The 23,133-nt window shown below is 46.6% G+C and overlaps 1 protein-coding gene across 3 annotated transcripts in view; it reads right to left on the reverse strand.

The window, feature by feature from the left end:
* Positions 1 to 371: 371 nt before the first annotated feature.
* The window catches only part of ENOSF1 (enolase superfamily member 1), a 39,447-nt gene continuing 16,685 nt past the window's right edge, over positions 372 to 23,133 (reverse strand). The window contains exons 3-16 of one of the 3 annotated variants that reach the window (XM_015121636.3): positions 22,807 to 22,922; positions 19,573 to 19,659; positions 19,208 to 19,234; positions 16,703 to 16,775; positions 16,567 to 16,605; positions 16,062 to 16,144; positions 14,105 to 14,139; positions 11,152 to 11,239; positions 8,473 to 8,607; positions 5,126 to 5,167; positions 4,199 to 4,328; positions 3,804 to 3,903; positions 1,769 to 1,850; positions 372 to 857 (exon numbers count right to left, since the gene is read on the reverse strand). In XM_015121636.3, the coding sequence (XP_014977122.2) occupies positions 756 to 857; positions 1,769 to 1,850; positions 3,804 to 3,903; positions 4,199 to 4,328; positions 5,126 to 5,167; positions 8,473 to 8,607; positions 11,152 to 11,239; positions 14,105 to 14,139; positions 16,062 to 16,144; positions 16,567 to 16,605; positions 16,703 to 16,775; positions 19,208 to 19,234; positions 19,573 to 19,659; positions 22,807 to 22,922 (1,139 nt within the window). In that variant the 3' untranslated portion in view covers positions 372 to 755. Of the gene's footprint in view, positions 858 to 1,768; positions 1,851 to 3,803; positions 3,904 to 4,198; positions 4,329 to 5,125; positions 5,168 to 8,472; positions 8,623 to 11,151; positions 11,240 to 14,104; positions 14,140 to 16,061; positions 16,145 to 16,566; positions 16,606 to 16,702; positions 16,776 to 19,207; positions 19,235 to 19,572; positions 19,660 to 22,806; positions 22,923 to 23,133 lie in introns of all 3 variants that reach the window. The other 2 variants (XM_015121635.3, XM_077974804.1) reach the window with 2 other exon arrangements.

Consider the following 23,133-nt stretch of genomic DNA (forward strand, 5'->3'; position numbering starts at 1 on the left):
AAGAACTCTCCTAAGTAAACATGTGCTATATTCTGGTTTGGATGCTACTTAAAAGAGTAGATTTTAGAAATAGTGACTATATTTTGTCCTATTTTTCTCATTTTAACTGCATCTTATCCTCAAAATATGATGACCATTTAGGATAGAGGTTTTTTTTTTTTTTTTTTTAAACTTATAACCTTAAAGGGTTATTTTAAAATAGTCTATGGACTGCCATTTTGCCCTCATTAGCTTCAGCATGGTATGACTTCTCTAATAATTAAGCAAGAAAAAGATGCAAAACCACTTAGATTAAGCAAGAAAAAGATGCAAAACCACTTCAGGGTTAATCAGTGAAATCTTTTTCCCTTCACTTCGTACCAGATACCCCCTGGTGTTGCACGACTATTTTTATTCTGCTAATTTATGACAAGTGTTAAATAGAACCAAGAATTATTCCAACAAGTTATGCAACATGTTGCTTATTTTTAAAGTACAGTTTAATGTCTAGGTGCCAGCCCTTGATATTTTGTAAGAACATCTTCCTGGACTTTGGGTTAGTTAAATCTAGACTTATTTAAGTATTAAGTAGGATAATGTGTATTGATTTGCTAAAAGAATCAAGTAATAATTACTTAGCTGATTCCTGAGGGTGGTATGACTTTTCATTGAACTAATCTTGGTAGGATTTTTAAAAATCCATTTCTGTAAAACTATTTCCAAGAAATTTTAAGCCTTTTCACTTCAGAAAGGAAAAAGATGTTGGGGCTGAGCACTTAATTTTCTTGAGCAGCAAGGAGTTTCTTCCAAACTTCACCATCTGGATACTGGTGTTTCTTTACAGATTCCTCCTTCATTTCTGTTGAGTAGCCGGGATCCTATCAAAGACCAAAAAAAATGAGGCATGTTAACAACCAACTGGAACAAAAACAGATTTTATGTATTTATGCTGCTCCAAGAAATGCTTTTACGTCTAAGCCAGAGGTAATTAATTATTTATTTTTTTATTTTTTGAGATGGAGTCACTCCATCTGTTGCCCAGGTGGCAGTACAGTGGCACAATCTTGGCTCACTGCAACCTCCACCTCCCAGGTTCAAGTGATTCTCCTGCCTCAGCCTCCCATGTAGCTGGGATCACAGGCACCTGCCACCATGCCTGGCTAATTTTTTGTATTTTTTTGTAGAGACGGAGTTTCACCATATTGGCCAGGCTGGTCTTGAACACCTGACCTCAAATGATCCACCTGCCTTGGCCTCCCAAAATGTTGGGATTACAGGCGTGAGCCACCACACCCAGCCCCGAATTAATATTTTTAAAATAAGTTTTGAGATTGTTGGAAATAGGGCAGAAGGACACATTTTACTGGCTACTTGCCAGAGTTAGTTAACTCATCAAACTCTTTGATAATAGTTTGACCTCTGTTGGTGAAAATGAGTCATGGTCTCTTGAACATGATCAGAATAAACGGCCCTAACCACACAATTGTAGTCAAAACTTTTTAGGTCACTAACTTGCTAGATGGTGCCAGGTTTTTTTGCACAAGGAGTGCAAATGTTAAGATCTCCACTGGTGAGGAAAGGCTAGTGTTACAGAAGCCTTGTCAGAGGCAATTTAACCTCCAAGCCCTGGCCCTCAGGCCTGAGGATTTTGATACTGACAACTGAAGAACCGTTTGTTTCTGGATATTGCAAATAGGAGTCAAAGCTTGGTGCTCCATGGTCTAGTTCACGAGACAGGCATGGTAGTGGCTGGCAGCATCTCTGCAGGGGCCCCCAGGCCACAGCTTACCTTGGGAGGCATGTAGGAAGCCCGCTGGATCATCACGGGATACTTGAAATGCTCGTGCAGGTGGTCAACATACTCACACATCCTAGGAGGAGGGAATCAGATTGGGGCAATGATGTCTGAAGTCGGATTATTCACATGGTGCTAACTTAAAGCAGAAGGGGCAAGTACCACTCAGAAATGACAGTGTGGGCCAAGGCTTAGCTGTGTTACCATGCGTTTCTAGGCAAGTTCCTAAACCTCTGTGCCTCAGGTGCTTTTCTTCTAAAATATAGCAATGTGGGGTGGGGACTTTGATGAAATGAACACATGAAGTCCCTCTAGAGGTTTTGTGATGCCCTTTAAAAGGCATCAATTCAGACTCTAAATATCCGGAATTATTTGGGTTCCTCTGGTCAAAAGTTAGATGAATAGATTAAAATCACCAAATTTTGTGATCTATTTTTTAAGAAGTGTTTGTATTTTTTCCTATGGCTGCATTAGCTGCCAGGGGCTTGGGGTTTTTTTTGGCTGGGAGGGCTGTTTTGTCACTGCCTCAGCTGGGCATCTAGGAAGCATTAGCACTGTGGACTTTCTCGGTGCACTTTGCACCTGATAAACAATCCGAACAGGTCCATGGGACCACAACTGAGGGAGGTGGGACACACCCACCTCCATCCAAGAACTGAGACATCTAGGGAACCAAACCCAGATGCAGAACAATAAAATATATTCCATGCTCTCCACCCAAAAAATAAAATCACCAAATGAGGTTCCTTTCAGCTATACAAATGATTGAGATGAAAAGCAGAGGATTTAGAATCGGGGCAATCTGTGTTCAGGTTCTGCGTCAGCCACTTTGTAGTTCTGAGCCTTGGGGCCAGCGACCGAGATCTGCTGCCTGACTTCCATCACCTGTTATTGAACAGCTGTGACAGGCAGGCTGATAATGGTTTGGATTTGTGTCCCTGCCCAAATCTCATGTTGAACTGTAATCCCCAGTGTTGGCGGCGAGGCCTGCTGGGAGGTGATTGGATCATGGGAAGTGGTCCTTCATGAATAGTTTGGTACCCTTTCCTTGGTGCTATTCTCGAGATAGTTATCACAAGATCTGTTGTTTACAAGCGTGTAGCATCTTCCCCCCTCACTCTCTCTTCCGCCTGCTCTTTGCCATAAGAAGTGCTTGTTCCCCCTTTGCCTTCCACCATGATTGCAAGTTTCCAGAAGCTGAGTAGAAGTCACTATGCTTCCCGTGCAGCCTGCAGAACTGTAAGCCAATTAAATCTCTTTTCTTTATAAATTACCCAGTCTCAGGTATTTTTTTATAGCAGTGCAAGAATAGACTAACACAGTATAAAATAGTTCCGCTATATTAAAAGACAGCACCTGTCTACTCACTACATACCCCCCCGAAGAGAGAAACGGTTACCATTATTACTGAAGCCTCCTATGTACCCTCAAGGGTCCCATTTATCTCTCACAGTCCTGAATTTGGCGTTTCCCTTTCCCAGTGAATGCTTTTTTGCCTTTGCTATATACTTGCAGTGATCTTTCTGTGGGACATTTAATTCCAGGAGACAAGAAAAGTGTAATAAGCAAAACCCTATGTGTGCAGATGACTGGAAGGAGATTGTCCTAATTTAAAAGACCACCTGGGGCATTCTGAGAAATAAGATGAAATAAATGTATGTCTACACCATGGAAGACTCCAGTACTGGGAAGAGGAGATGGGACAGAAGTATAGAATACACGTGATGAAAACAGGAGCTGGTTAAGGGAGTAGTGTGGTTGCAAGCCTCACTTTCAATGTACTGAAAAAATAAAGTGAGTCAGCTACCAGACCCTATCCTAGGAGGCAAAATGACTGTTCGTTGGTGGGTCTCTGCTGTTACTGCCCTGTGTGGAGAAGTGGAAGCAGAACCCACTCCGCCTGAGAGTTACAGGACGGGCCAGTGGACAAGGTCTTAGTGTTTTTTGGTCATGAAGGCAGAATTTACAAGCTCTGGCCTAGATTGAGGGACCCTACTGAAGCAGAAAGTATTAATCCCACATTACTGACCTGTTTTTAAGGCTTGCAGAGACTGATACGTAGTCAAATATAATCAAGTGCTGCACCAGTTCACAGAGGCCAACTCCACCAGCATGGGGGCAAACAGGAACTAAAAGGAAATTGTTTCTATGTAATACCAAGAGTAGGGCAGGGAGAGGAAGGGGTGAAAGGGAACTTTCTGGTTTTTCTTATTGCCCACAGGTGATTAAATCATTAATTAATATTTAGGGATGAAATTCCAAGATGAAAATCATCAATAATTCCCGGATTAAGGCTAAATGAGTTAGAAGAAATCAAAATGGCAAACTAGAGACTCCTGCGCATGTGAACTGCAAGCCATCAAGGGAGGTGTCTGATTAGTGGGGAAATGAAGGTCTGGTCTGCAGCCACTGCAGCACCCTTACTTTTAAACTTTTTGGCCATCAGCAATACTGAGAGGTTCTCATTGACACTGCCCAGTCTGCAACTGTCAATCTGGAGGAACTGCAGGGCCTTCGCCTGTAGGAGTTGCTTAAATATCACTCTATTGTGGCACTGGAAATAGAATTGAACATAACACCAACAGAAGAGTCAGCCTTGGCCCTCAGGATCTCTAAAACCTGGCAACGCGGCCCCTCTATGCCAATCATTACTCATCAGTGGCCTTCGGGAAGCCCAGACTGTATTTTGTCTTTGTTCTCGCCGGGCATGAGGCACGTTTTTCTAGTGTGGGCAGGGACCTTGTGCTCACTTTACAAATCTGCTAATGCAACAGTGTGAGTCAGGGTAAAATCACACTGGCTCGCCATTTATGAGGGAATGACTGTCACAGCGACTGGTAAGTGGGAGATGAAGCATCAGGATGAAATACGGTGACAGTGATAAGCAGGTGGCACAGACGAAAACGCGGAACCTCGGCAGAGCAGTATTGCTCCTTTTGCCGGGAAAACAGAGACTCTGCTCCTCACGCTGCTCTGCTCGTGGGCTGACTGCAGCAGGTTTTGGCAGGCACTTGGGCTTCGTTTATAAGCTCAAAAAGTGAACACAGTCATGTTTATTCAATTTGAAAGCTGGCTTTCTTAACACCATTTTCTGCCCTTGCAATAGCAACTTTAAATTGCTGCCTTGTCAATTTCAATTAGACACTTTGAAAAAGAACTGACCTTAGTCATATAAATTGGAGAAATAGCCACAAACTTTTTCTATATCTGACTAGACTCTGATAAAATGACCCAGTTTCTAAGATGATGAAAATTTCCCAACTGAAAGTACAGCAGGTAGTGGAGCCTAACACACGACTGTGTCCTTGGTTGCTGGTCAGCGTGTACTGACCCCAAGGGGATGTCACTCACCTGTTCTCCTGTGGCAATGCCAATTCCTAATGGGACGAGTGCCTATAAAATAGAAGGCAGCCTGGTGTTATTTTCCTAAGTTTTGAACTGCAACTCCTAATGTTTAAAAACATTTATAGCTGAAGGAGGAAACGGCCCTGCTGTTGAGCCATGTGAAGACTCAAGACTGGCAAAGGATGTCCAGGGGAACACATGCGTTCAGGAGGGCTCTGTGCATCTGCAGAGGAGAAGGTGAGCCCTGCTGAGCTGCCACCACCAGCCCTGTTCCTGACCAGGGCTCTGCAGATGTCCTTCTGCAGTGTCCTGGCCCATGCTCCAGCTGCGCTCCTCCCAACGTGGATGGCACCTCCTTCTGCAGCCTGTGCAGTGGCATAAGGACAGGGCCACTTGGAGTGGCTCATTGTGAACTCACGGGGTCCAACCTTTGGCCGACTCCTTCCTGTGGGTCATCACTTTGTCATTTCCCTTCTTCTTGCCTCCCTGAGAAACCTCCTAGAACCCTCTCATATCTTTTTTTTTGAGACCAAGTCTTGCTCTCACCCAAGCTGGAGTGCAGTGGCATGATCCTGGCTCACTGCAACGTCTGCCTCCCAGGCCGAAGAGATTCTCGTGCCTCAGCCTCCCAAGTAGCTGGGATTACAGGTGCATGCCACCATGCTGGCTAATTTTTGTATTTTTAATAGAGTTGGGGTTTTGCCATGTTGGCCAGTCTGGTCTCAAACTCCTGACCTCAGATGATCCTCCCACCTCGGCCTCCCAAAGTGTTGGGATTACAGGTGTGAGCCACTGCACCTGGCCTCGTGTCTTTGTTGATTCCAAAATCCTCTTCCTTAAGGAGGAAAACTCTGTGAAAAAAAAACTAAAAAAAAAAAAAAAAAAAAATTCCTCTTCCTTCCAGCTCAGTGGGTGGCCTTAGACCTCAATCTGCAGGTTAGGCTGAGACCACTGCTCACCTGGTAGACTCCTCACCTGCTGAGTTACTGGACTCTGCACCTGAACACAGCCCTGCTGCTCTCTGTCCTCTCACCTGGTCCCTGAACACTACCTCACTCACCTGCCACCTGGCCTCTGGGCAGTCCGTCCATCCTCTACTGGGACTGCGACTCCACAGCTACTCTGCGAAGGCATCCTTGGTTTCTCCCTGGTTTTCCTTCCCTTTTGTTTAGGATAATAGCAATCACACTAATAGCTCACATTTTTGGAGCTCTGAGTACCTGCCAGGCGCTGTGCAAAACACTGTCTTCAATGATTCCTGGTCTCAATCCCATGGGAGAGGAGCCATCGTTATCCCCATTTTACAGAAAATGAGAAAACAGGTGTGCCGGGTTTGAACTGTTCCTGGATCACAAAGCTAGAAAGTAGTAGAGCCTGGGTTGGAACTCCACTGATCCCAGAGCCAGAGGAGGCATCTGAATCATCAGACTAAGCCAACTACTCAGCAGAAAAATCCCTTCATTCAGCAGCCAAGTATCCCTGATTCCAGTGCTGGCCCTGAGTCTCATGGGATGTGTGGCCTTGGGCAAGCCCCGCCTGTGCCACCCAAGGCCTCAGCCTTCTCATCTGCAGAAGGTCTTAGTTTGAGCAGATGGTCTCTAAGGCACCGTTTCAAGCTAACATTTTATGCTTAAAATTTCTAATTTAAGTACTCTTGGTTCTTTATCTCAGAAGAGAAAGGGAGAAACGGAGGACAGGGGAGGAAGAAAGGCCATTTGACTTACTTGTTCTACCATTTTAAGCATGTATGTCAGACTAGGGGCCAAATGTTTTTCTTCCTTTTCAATATTTCCTGAATCTGCTCTATTCAAGCTGCCCTCTCCCTTTATGTCTCCCAGATGCCTGGAAAAGCCTCCTCACTCCCATCCCTGCCTGGATTTCTCCCTGCCCGTTCCTCACCTCCCACACACCCTCTGTCTCAATGGACTCTACATGTAGCCACCAGTCACATCATCTGTGCTCCAGCTGTCACTATGCTATTTTTTTTTTTTTTTGAGACAGAGTGTTGCTCTGTCACCCAGGCTGGAGTGCAATGGTGCAATCTCGGCTCATGGCAACCTCTACCTCCCATGCTCAAGCCATTCTCCTGCCTCAGCCTCCTGAGTAGCTGGGATTACAGGCACACACCACTGTACCCAGCTAATTTGGTTTTTTTTTTTTTTTGAGACAGAGTCTCGCTCTGTCACCCGGGCTGGAGTGCAGTGGCCGGATCTCAGCTCACTGCAAGCTCCGCCTCCCGGGTTCACGCCATTCTCCTGCCTCAGCCTCCCAAGTAGCTGGGACTACAGGCGCCCGCCACCTCGCCCGGCTAGCTTTTTTTTGTATTTTTTAGTAGAGACGGGGTTTCACCGTGTTAGCCAGGATGGTCTCGATCTCCTGACCTTGTGATCCGCCCGTCTCAGCCTCCCAAAGTGCTGGGATTACAGGCTTGAGCCACCGCGCCCGGCTTGTTTTTTTTTTTTTTGAGACGGAGTCTCACTCTGTTGCCCAGGCTGGAGTGCAGAGGCACGATCTCGGCTCACTGCAAGCTCCGCCTCCCAGGCTCACCTCATTCTCCTGCCTCAGCCTCTCCGAGTAGCTGGGACTACAGGCAGGCGGATCATGAGGTCAGGAGATCGAAACCAGCTAATTTTTGTATTTTTAGTAGAGATGGGGTTTCACCATGTTGGCCAGGCTGGTCTTGAACTCCTGACCTCAGGTGATCCACCCACCTCGGTCTCCCGAAGTGCTGAGGTTACAGGTGTGAGCCACCATGTCCGGCCACTATGCCGTTCTTTCATTGGAGAAGCTGCAGTGGCTTTCTCTGACTGGCTGCATCCTCTGAGTGGACAGACCCCATAATCCAGCCCCACGTGGCAGCCTGTCTGACAGCTCCCCAGCGTGTGCCCTGTACTCCCTGGGGCATCTCCATTGCCCCCACCTGGACCTGCAGGCTGTGCAGCTGCTCCTTCCTCAGATGCTCCTAAGGGGATGGCCTCCCTCCTGTAAGCAAAACCTGGGAGGGTTAAAGCCCAGAGCAGCTTCCTGGGAGATGCTCAGTTGGGCAGAGATCAGGTTGGTGCTAGGCCAGCTGGCATTCAGCAGGGCACAGCCACCCTGCAAGAGCCCTAAGGAGGAAAAAGCAAGTGGGACCCAAGGTGAAAAGTCTTGTTTCCCAGGGGCTCATCAGCTGAGATTCTTGTTGTGGAATGATTCCTCGGAAAGTATTTGTCACACACTACAATTATTTCAGCTACTTCATCAGGAAATAAATGCAAGAGGGAACAAGTGAAGAAATTTTAGGATCCGTCCCCAGCACTCTGGGAAACTAAACAAAAAATAAGGTGCCCCAGCAGCAGCCGCCGTTTTCCTACCTTGGAGATGGCAGCATGCCCCAGAATGTCATCAGGGGAGGTTGGCTCCTCAATCCACAATGGCTTGAACTTGGCCAGCTTGGACATCCACTCCACTGCCTCAGGCACATCCCAGCGCTGGTTGGCATCCATCATCTGCAAAAAGAGACTCTTCACAGGGAGGTCTGCTCTGAGCCAACCTCGTGGCAGGGCTGTGGCTCCCAGGGAAGAAATGCTGTCACTCAGTGCCACCAACAGCCGAGTGAGACCCCCTAACACCTCCGCTGAGGCCCAGCACACAGCCCTAACAAAAAGAGTCCGAGAGCAGCCACTGAGACGGGGACTCTGGCTCCAGGTACAGTCTTTAGGAGGAGCTGTGAATTGTTCAAGGAGCCGCTGGGAGGTCCGGCAGTGCCCTGGGCTGGGCCATGAGAAATGCTCGCTGGCCCTGGGCTCTGGTCCAATCTCCATTTAGATACCACCCAAATACATGTGTCTTACAGTGTTGGTTCTGTTTGTAGAAACCATTTTGTCACATTCTGAATCATGTACAATCAACATTAAGTTTGTTCAACAGTCATTTATTGACTATAGCCCACTATGTGTCTGGCATAATAATAAACAGCCTAAACTCTTCCATAATGGCACACCTTCTCCACTAGGCACTTTATGGATTTTGTTCCATTTAATATTTATAATAATGGGCCAGGCATGGTGGCTCATGCCTGTAATCTCAACACTTCGGGAGGCTGAAGCCCGTGGATTTATTTTCTTTTTTCTTTTTTTTTTTTTTTTGAGACGGAGTCCCGCTCTGTTGCCCAGGCTGGAGTGCAGTGGCGTGATCTCGGCTCACTGCAAGCTCCGCCTCCCGGGTTCACGCCATTCTCCTGCCTCAGCCTCCTGAGTAGCTGGGACTACAGTCGCCCGCCATCACGCCTGGCTAATTTTTTTGTATTTTTAGTAGAGACGGGGTTTCACCATGTTAGCCAGGATGGTCTCGATCTTCTGACCTCGTGATCCACCCGCCTCGGCCTCCCAAAGTGCTGGGATTACAGGCGTGAGCCACCACGCCCAGCCGAGCCTGTGGATTTCTTGAGCCCAGGAGTTCAAGACTAGCCTGGGCAACATAGCAAAACCCTGTCTCTACAAAAAATACAAAAATTAGCTGGGTGTGGTGGTTCTCACTTGTAGTCCCAGCTACTCAGGGGGCTGAGATGGGAGGATCCCCTGAGCCAGGGGAGGTCAAGGCTGCAGTAAGCTGTGATCTTGCCGCTGTACTCTAGCCTGGGTGACTGAGTGAGACCCTATCTCAAAAAATAATAACCCCATGAGGCAGTTCATATTAACCCATTTTACAAATAAAACTGTCATGCAGAGAAATAACTTGCTTAAGAACAATAAGTCAAGTGAATGGTGAGTTCAAGTCCAGTCCTCTCCCTCCTAGGCCCTGGCTCTCTGTGTACCACTATCCTTCTTGGAAGCCAGGTGCTGGCTGTGCCCAGCTTAAGGGACAGCCCCTCATCCCTGATCTTATCATGCTTGGAGAAACGGTATCTCCATAGAATGTGCTAAGTGATAAGAGCTCCCTCCCAGGACACTATGAAAACCAGAGGACAGTATGCCTAGAATGATTTTTTTTTTTTTTTTTTTAAGAGACTAGATCTCACTCTGTTGCCCATGCTGGAGTGCAGTGGTATTATTGTAGCTCACTGCAGCCTCCACCTCCTGAGCTCAGTGATCCTCTTGCCTCATCTTTCAAAGTAGGAGGGATTACAGACAAGCACCACCACACCTGGTTAATTTTTTTTCTTCTTTCTTTTAGAGATGGAGTCTCACTATGTAGACCAGGCTGGTCTCAAACTCCTGGCCTCCAATGATCCACCCGCTTTAGCCTCCCAAAGTGTCAGGATTATAGGCATGAGCCACTGTGTTTGGCCCAGAACCAATTTTTTTTCTTGTATTTTTTGGCACAGATGGGGTTTTTCCATGTTGCCCGGCTGATCTCGTACTCCTGAGCTCCGGCAGTCCGCTCACCTAGGCATCCGAAAGTGCTAGGATTACAGGCATGAGCCACAGCGTCTGGCCAGCCCAGAATCAATTTTTATCATAAGTTATTTGGATAAAGATGACCTCATTAAAAAAAAAAACAGCATTAATTCATGTATAAATACTGATCCTGGGTCAAGAACTCAAAATTTCTATTTTAACTTACGCAAAAAAGCCTCTGAAGCCTCATAAAAACATCTTACTGTGACTTTCTTTCATGAAAATAGTTTACACATAAGAACTGGTTTATAAAAATACAAATCAGAAATGACTGATCCTTACATTTATCTCAGTGAAGTTCCAACATTTCTTCAGTAATGGCCCTGACACCCTCCTACCTGAGGAGCTGGGAGGGGAGATTCAATGACTGACACACCAGAGCACCAATGGGAAAACTGTTTGCTCAGGTGCATCTGTGTTAGCAAGAAAGGATCCTTAACCCCAAACTTACTTAACTAGTTCTGCAGAATTGGAAAATGTAAAACTATTAGTCCCTTTGCTTTTTTTTTTGAGTTTTCCTACTGCAAGACTATAGAACTGTACTTCCTCTGACAATTACGTTTTTAAATTCCCATTGTTTTTTAATCTTGAAACGAGTTGCATTTAGCCCTGGACAAAGGCCGCTGCTTCTCAGTGGTGTGAGAGGATATTTACCAAAGTCTTCTCTGGTCCAATCATGTCTCGGATGATTTGGCATCTTCGCACGTCATCCTGGAGATCAGCACCCACCTTTACTTTAAACCTAGAAAATGCATTTGGTTTGCTAGTTTAGACCTGTACCTGGACTTGGCGAGGGCACCTGGAGTTTCTGCAGAAGTGACTGTCTTTCTGTCAACAATTCACAGACCATGTTTTCTAGTAACCTCTTGCTCTTTCCTCATCTTCAGATAAGTCACTTGAAATAAACCTGTGAACTTTATCTCTTCATTCAGTATCAGGGCAATGACTCTCAATTATCTACTGACCTGGAGTTAAGAGGCTAGACAGAGAAGTCAGGTCTTTTTTTTGAGACGGAGTCTCTCTCTGTCGCCCAGGCTGGAGTGCAGTGGCCGGATCTCAGCTCACTGCAACTGTCACCTCCTGGGTTCCCGCCATTCTCCTGCCTCAGCCTCCCGAGTAGCTGGGACTACAGGCGCCCACCACCTCGCCTGGCTAGTTTTTTGTATTTTTAGTAGAGACGGGGTTTCACCATGTTAGCCAGGATGGTCTCGATCTCCTGACCTCGTGATCCGCCCGTCTCGGCCTCCCAAAGTGCTGGGATTACAGGCGTGAGCCACTGCACCCGGCCGAAGTCAGGTCTTTAATACAATTAACTCAGTTTTTGCTGTGCCATGAAAAGGAATTAAGAACAAAAAAGCCACAGTGAGAACTGAAAAGGAGAGCGGGGCTGACAAGGGGTGCTGAGCTACCCTCTGATAGCCTGAATGGGAAGGGTCTGGTTTACAAAGGAGAACTCTGTCTTGAATTAACTCAGTGAGAGGAAGGCCACAGGGATGGTCTGTCCCCTGCAGTGCAGGGGCCTGAGGTTCCGGCAGGGAAAATGATGAGGTCACATAACTAGGGAATAGCAAAGTGCAGCTGGATCCTGCGTGCAGAGGTCTCCTTTACACCACATCCAGACACTTATCGGGAGCTCCTTAATCTGTGTGGATGTCCAGCTATCTCTCGAGACACGGGCCTCTACGTCCACACCCCGTGACGCTGCTGTCAGAAGGGTGTGTTGCTGGCTTCAGTGTGGGCACTGGCAGGTGAAGGAGGGGGCACCACCACAAGGAGGCCAGCATCTGCCCCCTTGAACGCCAGCCTATCCTCCTTGTGCACCTCCCTGGCTGAAGTCCTCCGGCTGCTTTGCAAAGAGCCCCAGCTTACAGAGTGCCTGCGGCACACTCTCAGGCACCTGCCGTTCTCTTCTGTGCCAGCTAGGGGCTTCAACTACATGATCCGTGATGCTCCAGAGAGGGTGGCTGGCCTTAGGCTCTGAGTGCCAGGCTTCCTGTGCTGAGAAGAGGCCCTTTAAATCTCCCCGCAGCCTTCTCTGCCTTACCAGATACGTTGCTGCAGCCTCCCCCGGGTATGTAGAGGGCGGGCAAGCAGCCAGCACTTACAGCAGCTGCTCTGAATCCTGCCCTGTGCTGGTCCTTCTGAGATATGGCAACTTTGAGGAGGACCCAAGCTCATATTATTTCTACTGATAGACAGAAAATGAAGTTCAGAGAGGCTGAGCAATTTACTCATGACCACACAGCAAGTACTTGCAGGGGGTGAGGGGAAAAGGCAAGATGTGATTTCAGTTCCATCAGATGCCACCGCCTCTTTCCATGGCTTCATGCTGCCTCCTTCAAGCTCTCACTCCTCAACCCTTTATTTAGCTGAGGCATTAACAAGAATTCAGTGCCTCTCCAACTTAAGTGTGCACAGGAATCACTCGGGGCTTTTGTTCCAATGCAGATTCCCATGCAGCGGGTCTGGGGAGAGGCCCAGGCTGCATTTCTGACAAGCTCCCAGGTGATGCTGGAGCTCCTGCTCCACAGGATACACTGAGTAGCAGGAGGCTCAGGGGCCAGAGTGGCTGCAAGTCAGATAGGAAGCCTGGTGACATGTCACAGGCAAAAAGTGCCACCATGAGCTGCGCTGAGGGACGCACAGTGACTGGCTCAAGAGAGATGATGGTCCCTCTGCATCCTGCCCTGTGTCAGGACGCAGGGTCGTCAACCATCGAGGCTCATCCAGAGAAGGTCTTAGGATGGCCAGAGGTCTTGACCTGCACAGGCAAGAGTCAGAAGGGAGAAGCGCAGATGAGCAGTGTGGAAAGGAGGTGGCCTGGAGGGAGAGGAAGGTTGTCACTCAAGTGGAAGAGGAACAGCCTGGCTCTTGGGAACTGGGACCTCTGGCTGGGAATTACATGGAAGCAAAGGGTTCCTGACATCAAAGACCCACCTGGCTGGGTGCGGTGGCTCACGCCTGTAATCCCAGCACTGGGAGGCTGAGGCAGGCGGATCACCTGAGGTCAGGGGTTCAGGACCAGCCTCATCAACATGGCAAAAGCTTGTCTCTATTACAAATACAAAATTTAGCCACGTGTGGTGGCAGGTGCCTGTAATCCCAGCTACTCAGGAGGCTGAGGCAGAAGAATGGCTTGAACCTGGGAGGTGGAGGTTGCAGTGAGCAGAGACTGCGCCACTCACTCCAGCCTGGGTGACGAGAGTGAAACTTCGTCTCAAAAGAGAAGAAAAGACCGGCCTAATACTTAGAGCCCTCAAAGAATGGAAAGTGCCTAACCAAGTTAAGCTCGCTGCCTCTGGAGGTGTTCATGCAGAAGCTGAATCAACGCTAGTTACTGATGGTAAAGACTGGATTTCTATTCTAGGTTAGTGCCTGAAATCAACAACCTCCCAAGCCTCTTTCCACTCTGATGTCCTAGAATTCTACTGAGGACACACATCCTGCCTTTAGAGAAAGAGCCTGGCCTAAGGGGAAACTTCTCTTATGCAGCCCTGTGAGCCACAGTGATCCTAACCCGTGGGTGCCTTTTACTCCTTGGCTCCCCTCCACTGCCTGAGTCTCTCCTGCCACCAACTGGGCAAGTCAGGTCCATCATCACACTCACCTGGTCCAGCCGTCCTTCAGCGCCTGGGCACAGAGCTGTGGGAAAGGAGCACAGGGTCATACACTGGAGAGAGCCCCTTGGTCTGACCAGGACATCAGTCATTGCTGATCCATTTCACAAGCACTACGGTTATAGCACAGACCAGAGTAACACTCATGTGTTGTTGAAATTAACAGCAGAAACAGCTTGGTTGACAGAGATCACTTTTTACTTGTAGGGTGACTTTCTTTCCTCATCTCTATGGGAACCATTTTTTTAATGGTCACAACCTTCCTGGAAGGAGAATAAAGCATTGATCTTTCTCTTTTTAAAGCTAGAATATTCTGTGGCATCCACAGAACGATGTAAGAGTAACGTGCAGAAGCCAGCCCCTCCCTCCTCACTCTTTAAAAGTAGGCACAGCGTAAGGAGAAACGGTAATAAATCAACCACGTGCCGACTCCATGCCGTGTGCCAGCCAGGAGGCCTTGAGCATGACACAACTTACAGCATGTATCTGAATCCTCAAAACCACCGCATGAAATAGGCATTATTTCTCCATCTTGCAGTGGGTCTGCCGCTGGTGCTGCCTGGGAATCATACCCTAGGCTGTCACCTTCCAGAGCCCAAAGTGATTCACTAAGTCACAGAGTCCCAGGGTCCAAAAGGTGAATGACTTTGCATTTGCTTGTGTACCTTCAGAACGAGAAAAAATACTTTTTTTTGTTGTTTTTTGAGATGGAGTCTTGCTCTGTCGCCCAGGTTGGAGTGCAGTGGTGTGATCTCGGCTCATTGTAACCACCGCCTCCCAGGTTCAAGTGATTCTCCTGCCTCAGCCTCCTGAGTAGCTGGGATTACAGATGCACGTTACCACGCCCAGCTAATTTTTTGTATTTTTAGTAGAGACAGGGTTTCGCCATGTTGGCCGGGCTGGTTTCGAACTTCTGACCTCAGGTGATCCACCCACCTTAGCCTCCCAAAATGCTGGTATTACAGGCATGAGCCACCGCCCTCAGCCAAAATGATTCAGAAAGGTGAACAAGAAAATATTAAATTTCTCCCGGAGAGGCTGGAATCTAAAGCCCATGTGACATGAGAAGGAATATATATTTGGTCTCTGCCCCCATTGCTGCTCCCCTATTTCCTAGCACACAGCCCCTAAAACCCTTGGCATCTCCTGAGTAACAGGAGTGTCTTTTGTATGTGAATGAGACAGCCCTGCTGAGGTCCCCTATGTAGCTTTAGGATGGGACTGGGGACAAGAAAGACCTGAAAGGCATGATTGTGGGTTGGAAACTTTAGCCTATTCCCAGATCTCTGGGGAGGGGAGGGGGCTAAAGGTTGAATTGATGGCCAATGGCCAAATACTGAATCACACTTAAATACTGAAGCCTCCATAAAACCCCCAAGGGACAGGGTTCAGAGAGCTTCCAGGTTGGTGAACACGTGGAGGTGGTGGGGGCGTGGCTCACCTGGAGGGGACATGGAAGCTCTGTACCCACTCCTCACACCTTGTCCTACGTGTCTCTTCAGTTTGGCTGTTCTTAAGTTGCATCCTTTATAATAAATGAGTAAACATAAGTAGTGTTTCCCTGAATTCCATGAGCCATTCCACCAAATGACTGAACTCAAAGCGGGGTTTGTGGGAACCTCTAATCGGAGGTAAAGCCAGTCAGAAGCACAGATGACAACGTGGACTTGTGATTGGCATCTGCCATGGGCCAGTCCTCCAAGACTGAGCCCTTAACCTGCGGGGTCTGAGGCTAGCTCCAGGGAGATGGTGTCACAATTGAGTAAAATAGCAGGACACCCAGTTGGTGTCCACAAAGCAGCGGAAAACTGGTTGGCGTGAGAAGGAAAACCATACAGGTCTGGTGTCAGAAGCGAGGTACTGAGAGTAGTGGTGTGAGCACAGAAGGAAAAACAGGTTGGTTTCTCCCCATTCAGCCTGTTTACAAAGCCAGGTTAAAATGCCCACCTGCTTCAACGTGTCATCTGAGTACCCCAGCCAGGCGCACGAGGTGGTGTAAGCAGGGTAGCCTTGTGCCAGCATTTGCTTCTCTGTGAAAACACAGCACCGTCAACACTTTGCCCTTCAGAATTGGAAGTGCCTGTAGCTAAGCTGTTTCCCCTGGAGAGTCCAGCTGTTCTCCTGACCTGGCCTTTTACACACACCCAGCCACAAATTACTAGGATGTGAAACCCAGGTGGTCACAATACCCTCACAGACTGCCCTGCTCCCCAAGGGCCCTCCCTACAGTGTAATCCTAAAGCCAAACTTCCTTTCAGCAGTGGCTGAAGCAAACTCTGCAGTCAGAGGTCAAACTCAGGAGGCTTCACCATGCAGACCTGAATGTTGATTTGAGGGCCTAGCTACTCAGCACGGGGCATTTGGGAGGACAATGTGTCCCCAAAAAGGACAGGGGCACTCAAAAGTGGACAATGTTAGCAAAAACAATGAAGAAAAATTTCTTACAACCTACCTCTTTCTTTTTTACCAACTTGACCTTTCTGCAGTATTTCTGGAAGAAATAAAAAGCATCACTCACTATTTTAGGCAACAAAGCATGCCACTACTGTATGTGCACATTGTGTACCCGAGAAAGCTTCCAAACTCACCTAGGGCATCCTCCTCAGTCAGGACATCGGTGATGTACCTGAAATCTATGCAGGACACCAGCGTCCTGGGATCCTGGCAACGTGATAGGAGGGGAAGAGGCCTGAATCAATTCTAAGGTGGGTTATATTTTGTTTTAAAAAATTATTTATTATTATTCTTTTAGAGACAAGGTCTCACTCTGTTGCCCAGGCTGGAGTGCAGTGATGCCATCATAGCTCACTGCAGCCTCAGTCTCCTGGGCTTATGTGATCCTCCTGCCTCAGCCTCCTGCGACTGAGGAGCTGGGACTCCAGGTGTGTGCCACTATGCCTAGCTTTTTTATTTTTGTAGAGATGGGGTCTCACTATGTTGACCAGGTTGATCTTGAGCTCCTGGCTTCAATCCTTCCTCCTTGGCCTCCCAAAGTGCTGGGATGACAGGGGTGGGTTATGTTTCTAAGAAGTTGCTTATGGTGACACATGGGGCTCATTCTTTCCTGGCAGGGACCTTTAGGGCTTTGTTAAATTGTTTGACTCTGTCATTCCTAAGTGTAGAGTCCTTTAGTGGCTCCTCACTGCCCTGACAAAGCCCTCAGACACTGACGCTCTGGTCCCTTGCACCCGCCCCTACCCTGTTCTTTCCAGCTAACATGGCTTCCTGGAAGGAGGGCATGGCCTCAGGCAAACACTCAGCAGGAGCTCAGTGGGGAGATGAATGCCTGGCATCACTGTACATCAGCTTCACACCGCAGGGCTGTCCACGGTGAGCTACGAGGCTGGGGATTCGTGCTGAGACCTCTCCCCACCCTGACGGAACAGTCAGTTGGAAAACAGCCAGTAGTTCCATTCCCACTAACATCTTATAGTGACCAGTGATACTCTACCACAACTGTCGAAAATCCTAAAATCTCTTTCAAACCTGAGATTCTATTTCCAAGAGTTCTGGGCCAGGTGCAGTGGCTCACATCTGTAATCCCAGCACTTTGGGAGGCTGAGACGGGTGGATCACCTGAGGTCAGGAGTTTGAGCCCAGCCTGACCAATATGGTGAAACCCCATCTTTACTAAAAATACAATTAGCTGGGCATGGTGGCATTACAAGCCTGTAATCCCAGCTACTCAGGAGGCTGAGGCAGGAGAATCGCTTGAACCCGGGAGGTGGAGGTTGCAGTGAGCTGAGATCACGCCACTGCACTCCAGCCTGGGTGACAAAAAGGAAACTCCATCTCAAAACAAGCGAACAAACAAACAAACAACAACAACAACAACAATAAAGAAAACAAGAGAGTACTGGCATTGAAAGGGAACAAGATCCAAAAACGGAGAGTCCACAGGTGGGACCTCAAACACATTTCTGGTGGCCTGCAAATCATTCCCTTTTGGTGGCTACCTCCTCCAGCACTGTAAAAGGCCGGCCTTGAGTCTGGAAGGGGGCTCAAGAGCTCTGTGTCCTTCCCCTACGGATGGCCCCGAAGCTACTCTCCATGTCAGAGGCGATGTGACAGCTTCCTGTCTCCACTTTCCACCAGAGGAGGAGTAGTCTCCTGCCCAACACTCTTCAAGGCCATGGTATTCTTTGTTTTTCCTTAATTTTTTGCCAACTAATAACAAGGGCCTTCATTTGTGGATCACGAGGTTTTTAACCACCACCCAGGTGTTGCAGTGAGGCCACCGCAGCTCAGAGTGGGGAAGTCACATGCTCAAGGTCATGCAGCTGGTGAGCAGTGAAACCTGGACTCACAGCCAGCTCTGCACAGGTCTGAAGCTCATTCCCCTTTAATTTGCCCAGTTTTTTCCTCCTCAGCATCCAGTTGCTCACCCCTGCTACGAAAAGGTCAAGGAGAAAGAAAACAGTCAAGTGCATAGCTTTAGAACTCACTGTTGAGCTCCTTCCCTGCTGCAACTGTACAGTACAGGCTACAATGGCCTCATCTTACTCTTGGTGTCATAGTGACTGGATAGTATTTTTTCTTTTTTCTTTTTTTGAGACAGGGTCTTGCTCTCTCACCTGAGTGCTGTGGTGCAATTACAGCTCACTGCAGCCTGAAACTCATGGGCTCAAGCCATCCTTCAGCCTTCCAAAGTGCTGCGATTACAGGCTTGAGCCACCACGCCTGGCCTGGATAATATCTTCATAATATCATCACATCTTGCTTTTCAGAGTTTAAGAGTTGGTTTTCTCATTGATCTTTAATTTTGTGAGGTTCCTAGAGAAGTTAGGATGATCCTCTTGTCATAGTCAGGCAACGGAGGCTCAGAGAACTGGCATCGTGTGTTACAGATGCACGGTGGGGGAGGCAAGACCCCCTCACTGCTTCCCCTCGTGCCACACTGCCTGCATGAGCACAGCTATCCGTTACATCAGATATCAGAAAAGGAATGTCATGTTTTATTGGCTTTTTGCTTTATCATCACCATAGTGATCAACAGATAGTCCTGAATATATTTACTGATCATCAAACGGCATGTCATTCATGAAATCCATTTCATTTACAGAAACAATTGTAACATTAACGATCCTACTCACCATGTCCACAAGTAACTTCCAGACAGGCTTGAAGTAAAAAAGAAAGGATTTGTAAGATATATGTGTAAAGTCCCCATTTTTTTCCTGACAGTAAATGCATTGGCAGTAAATGCTGGCTCTCAGCCACCGGGTCCCTACACCCACCTCTACTGCTGCCTGTGCCTTCCGCCATCCCATCCCCTCTTTCTCCTCCTCCTGCAGTTCCCTACCTACTGCCAAAACCTCTCAGGGGAGAAAAAAACACCAAAGCAATTCTCTGTATTTCCTTTTGGGGGCTGCAGTGTGTCTGTCTCTCCTCTGTGCGTAGGGAAAGTCAGTGTGGTGCAGTTCCCAGGGGCCTCCTAAGCGTTTGTGAGAGGAGTTACCTTTCCCTCCTGCTTGGCCCACAAGTCCCACACCGCATTTAGGACAGCCGCTGTCGCCAGGTGCACCACGCCCTTCTCTGGACCAATCTGGTTAGGAAGCAAAGTACAACAGCACTTTAGAAATGAAAAAGAGGGCTGGGTGTGATGGCTCACGCCTCTAATCCCAGGACTTTGGGACCACAACCAGCCTGGCCAACCTGGTGAAACCCTGTCTCTACTGAAAATAGAAAAATGAGCCAGGTGTGGTGGTGTGTGCCTGTAGTCCCTACTCCAGAGGCTGAGGCGAGAGGATCACTCGAACCCAGAAGGCGGAGATTGCAGTGAGCCGAGATGGCACCACTGCACTCCAGCCTGGGCAACAGAGCAAAAGTCTGTCTCAAAAAAAAAAAAAAAAAAAAAAAAAAAAGAAAGATATTTAGGTCTTCCATCCAGGGACACATCTCAAGAATTAAAAGGCAGCAATAGTAACCCACCAACCCACCTAAAGGTGAAGTTTAAAAAAAAACAAACAAACAGTTGCTAACCCATTGAAGAGTTTCAAGAATAGAAGGAAAAACACCTGTGTTTTCCTCTCTTCTCTCTCTCTATATATACACACATATATATGTATATGTATGTGTATATATGTATATGTATGTATATACATATGAACACACACACACGTACTTCTTTTTTTCTGAACCATTTGAATAAAGTTGCAAATATCATGCTCTTTTTACCCTAAATACATCAGTGTATAGTTCCTGAAAACAAGGATATTTTCTTACATAACCATAGTACAATGATCACACTCAGGGAATACAACATTGATAGAATACTGTTATCTAAAGCCCAGTCCATAATCAAATGTCAATCAAATGGTTTTTTCCTATAATGTATTTTATTTGACCCTAATCCATATCCCATCTGGGATCACATATTGCATTTAGTCGTCATGCCTCTTTAGTCTCTTTTTACCTGGAGTAATTTTTCTTCTTCTTCTTTAAATGTTATTAGCAGGCCGGGCGCGGTGGCTCACGCCTGTAATCCCAGCACTTTGGGAGGCCGAGGCGGGCGGATCACAAGGTCAGGAGATGGAGACCACGGTGAAACCCCGTCTCTACTAAAAATACAAAAAATGAGCTGGGCGCGGTGGCGGGCGCCTGTAGTCCCAGCTACTCGGGAGGCTGAGGCAGGAGAATGGCGTGAACCCAGGAGGCGGAGCTTTCAGTGAGCCAGGATGGCGCCACTGCACTCCAGCTTGGGTGACAGAGCAAGACTCTGTCTCAAAAAAAAAAAAAAAAAAAAAAAAAAAAATAAATAAATAAATAAATAAATGTTATTAGCATTTTAAAAGAGTACAGGCCAGTTGATTTGTACAGCATCCCTCAATTTGGGCTGATCATCAGTTCCTTCATGATTAGATTCAGGTAATACATTTTTTTGGCATAAATACTACATAAGTGATTATGTCATTTGTTTTATTATTAGGGTTGTTAACTTTTACCACTTGGGTAACTTAGTGTCCATTTGGTTTCTCCACTGTGAAGTTACCATTTCATTTTCCAAGTAAGGAGGTTATTATTGTCCCAAAATTTGGGCATCCCTTGATGACTCTTGCCTCAAATTAATTGTAGCTATGACAGTTATGGTGATTTTCTGATGTTATTATTCCTTTTATATTTATTAGATTTTAATCAGCTGTAATGGTGGGCTTGACCTTGTTATTTATTATCTCCTTAAAAATTTTTATTTTATTATTTTTATTTTTAAAAAGTACAGATGGGGGTCTCACTATGCTGCCCAGGCTGGTCTTGAACTCCTGGCCTTAAGTGATCCTCCTGCTTCAGCCCCAAGGTGCTGGGATTACAGGCGTGAGCTACTGTGCCCAGCCGATAGTTCATTATCTGAATGGACTCATGGATTTTATTCAATGGGTCATAAGCCATTACTATCATATTTATTCGGATGCTCAAATTGTCCCAGATTCAGCCAGTGGGAACTTCTTCAAGGTGACATCTTTCAAGGTAAGTTTAATATTCTGTGTATAAAGTAAAATATGAAATCCCAGGCACTATTGAAAGTACATTCTCTTGTGCCCTTCTCTGTGCATGGATGGGAGACTGAACTGAGTTAGGAAAAGACAAAATCCGATATCGTGGGACAAAGACAAAGGTCAGGGTATTGAATTCACCTTACTGTGTTAGAATCCTTTCTCCAGAGCCTAACTTTCTCATGCCTTGAATTTACAGTTCAAATACCAAGCTATGCACATAAAAGGCACGATGGTCTTCCATCTTTTTAAATTTGTTCTTCTCTTACTGTTTTCTCTTTAATGACCTTCTCTTCTATCTCTAATACTACTCACATTATTTCTCCATAAAAAGATTGCCCATTCAGTAGTTTATCTCTAAACCATTTCTCAATTCAGGGAGGATGAGATGAGGTCCTTAGAGAAGAGATAGCTCTCAAGACCCAAATCTCAGGACCTCATCTCCTTAGTAGAACATTTTATTCAGCTAAATTTGGGCTTGAGTCATTTAGATCATCAGTCTTACAGAAATGACTTGTTTACCTCAAAATACTGATGATCTAAATGACTCAAGCCCAAATTTAGCTGAATAAAGTTTATACTTTATTTATACTTTAAATTTATACTTTAAATTTATACTTTATACTTTATATATATACTATATATACACTATATTATATACTTTATTTTATATTATATATTATTTATATTATATATAATATATATACACTATATATAGTATATAATATACTATATTATATACTTTATTTATACTTTAAATTTATACTTATACTTTACTTTAAAATTATAAAGCCATCTCTAGGCCGGGTGTGGTGGCTCATGCCTGTAATCCCAGCACTTTGGGAGGCTGAGGAGGGCGAATCACTCAAGGGCAGGAGTTCAAGACCAGCCTGGCCAACATGGCCAAACACCATCTCTACTAAAATTATAAAAATTAGCTGGGTGTGGTAGTGCGCATCTGTAGTCCCAGCTACTCAGGAGGCTGAAGCAGGAGAATTGCCTGAACCCAGGAGGCAGAGGTTGCAGTGAGCTGAGATCGCGCCACTGTACTCCAACCTGGGCGACAGAGTGAGACTCCATCTCAAAAAATAAATAAACAAACAAATAAACCCATCTCTATTTTCACATTTGTTGCACTCAAAGGATATCTCAGACCTTGGTAGTATTACTTATATAAGCATTTTACGAAATAGGTCCCTTACCCATCTGAGCTGCCCATCACTCGTCAGCTGCCTATAGAAGCCTCTGAAGTCACCAACAATGTCCTTGAGGTCCTTGTTGAGCACATGGTGGGCGAGGGCATTGACAGCACAGACAACTATTTAAAAAGGATTGAACTCTTGTTTATGTTTTTATATTAGGTCAAGAAATTAACACCCGAAAACATCACAAACAAACAAATGTGAACATTTTATGAAAAAAATGAAATCTAGACCAGGTGCGGTGGCTCATGCCTGCAACCTCAACACTTTGGGAGGCCGAGGCAGGCAGACAACTTGAGATCAGTAGTTCCAGATCAGCCTGGCCAA

The sequence above is a fragment of the Macaca mulatta genome, chromosome 18, assembly GCF_049350105.2.
Source record: "Macaca mulatta isolate MMU2019108-1 chromosome 18, T2T-MMU8v2.0, whole genome shotgun sequence".
Classification (NCBI taxonomy): Eukaryota; Metazoa; Chordata; class Mammalia; order Primates; family Cercopithecidae; genus Macaca; species Macaca mulatta.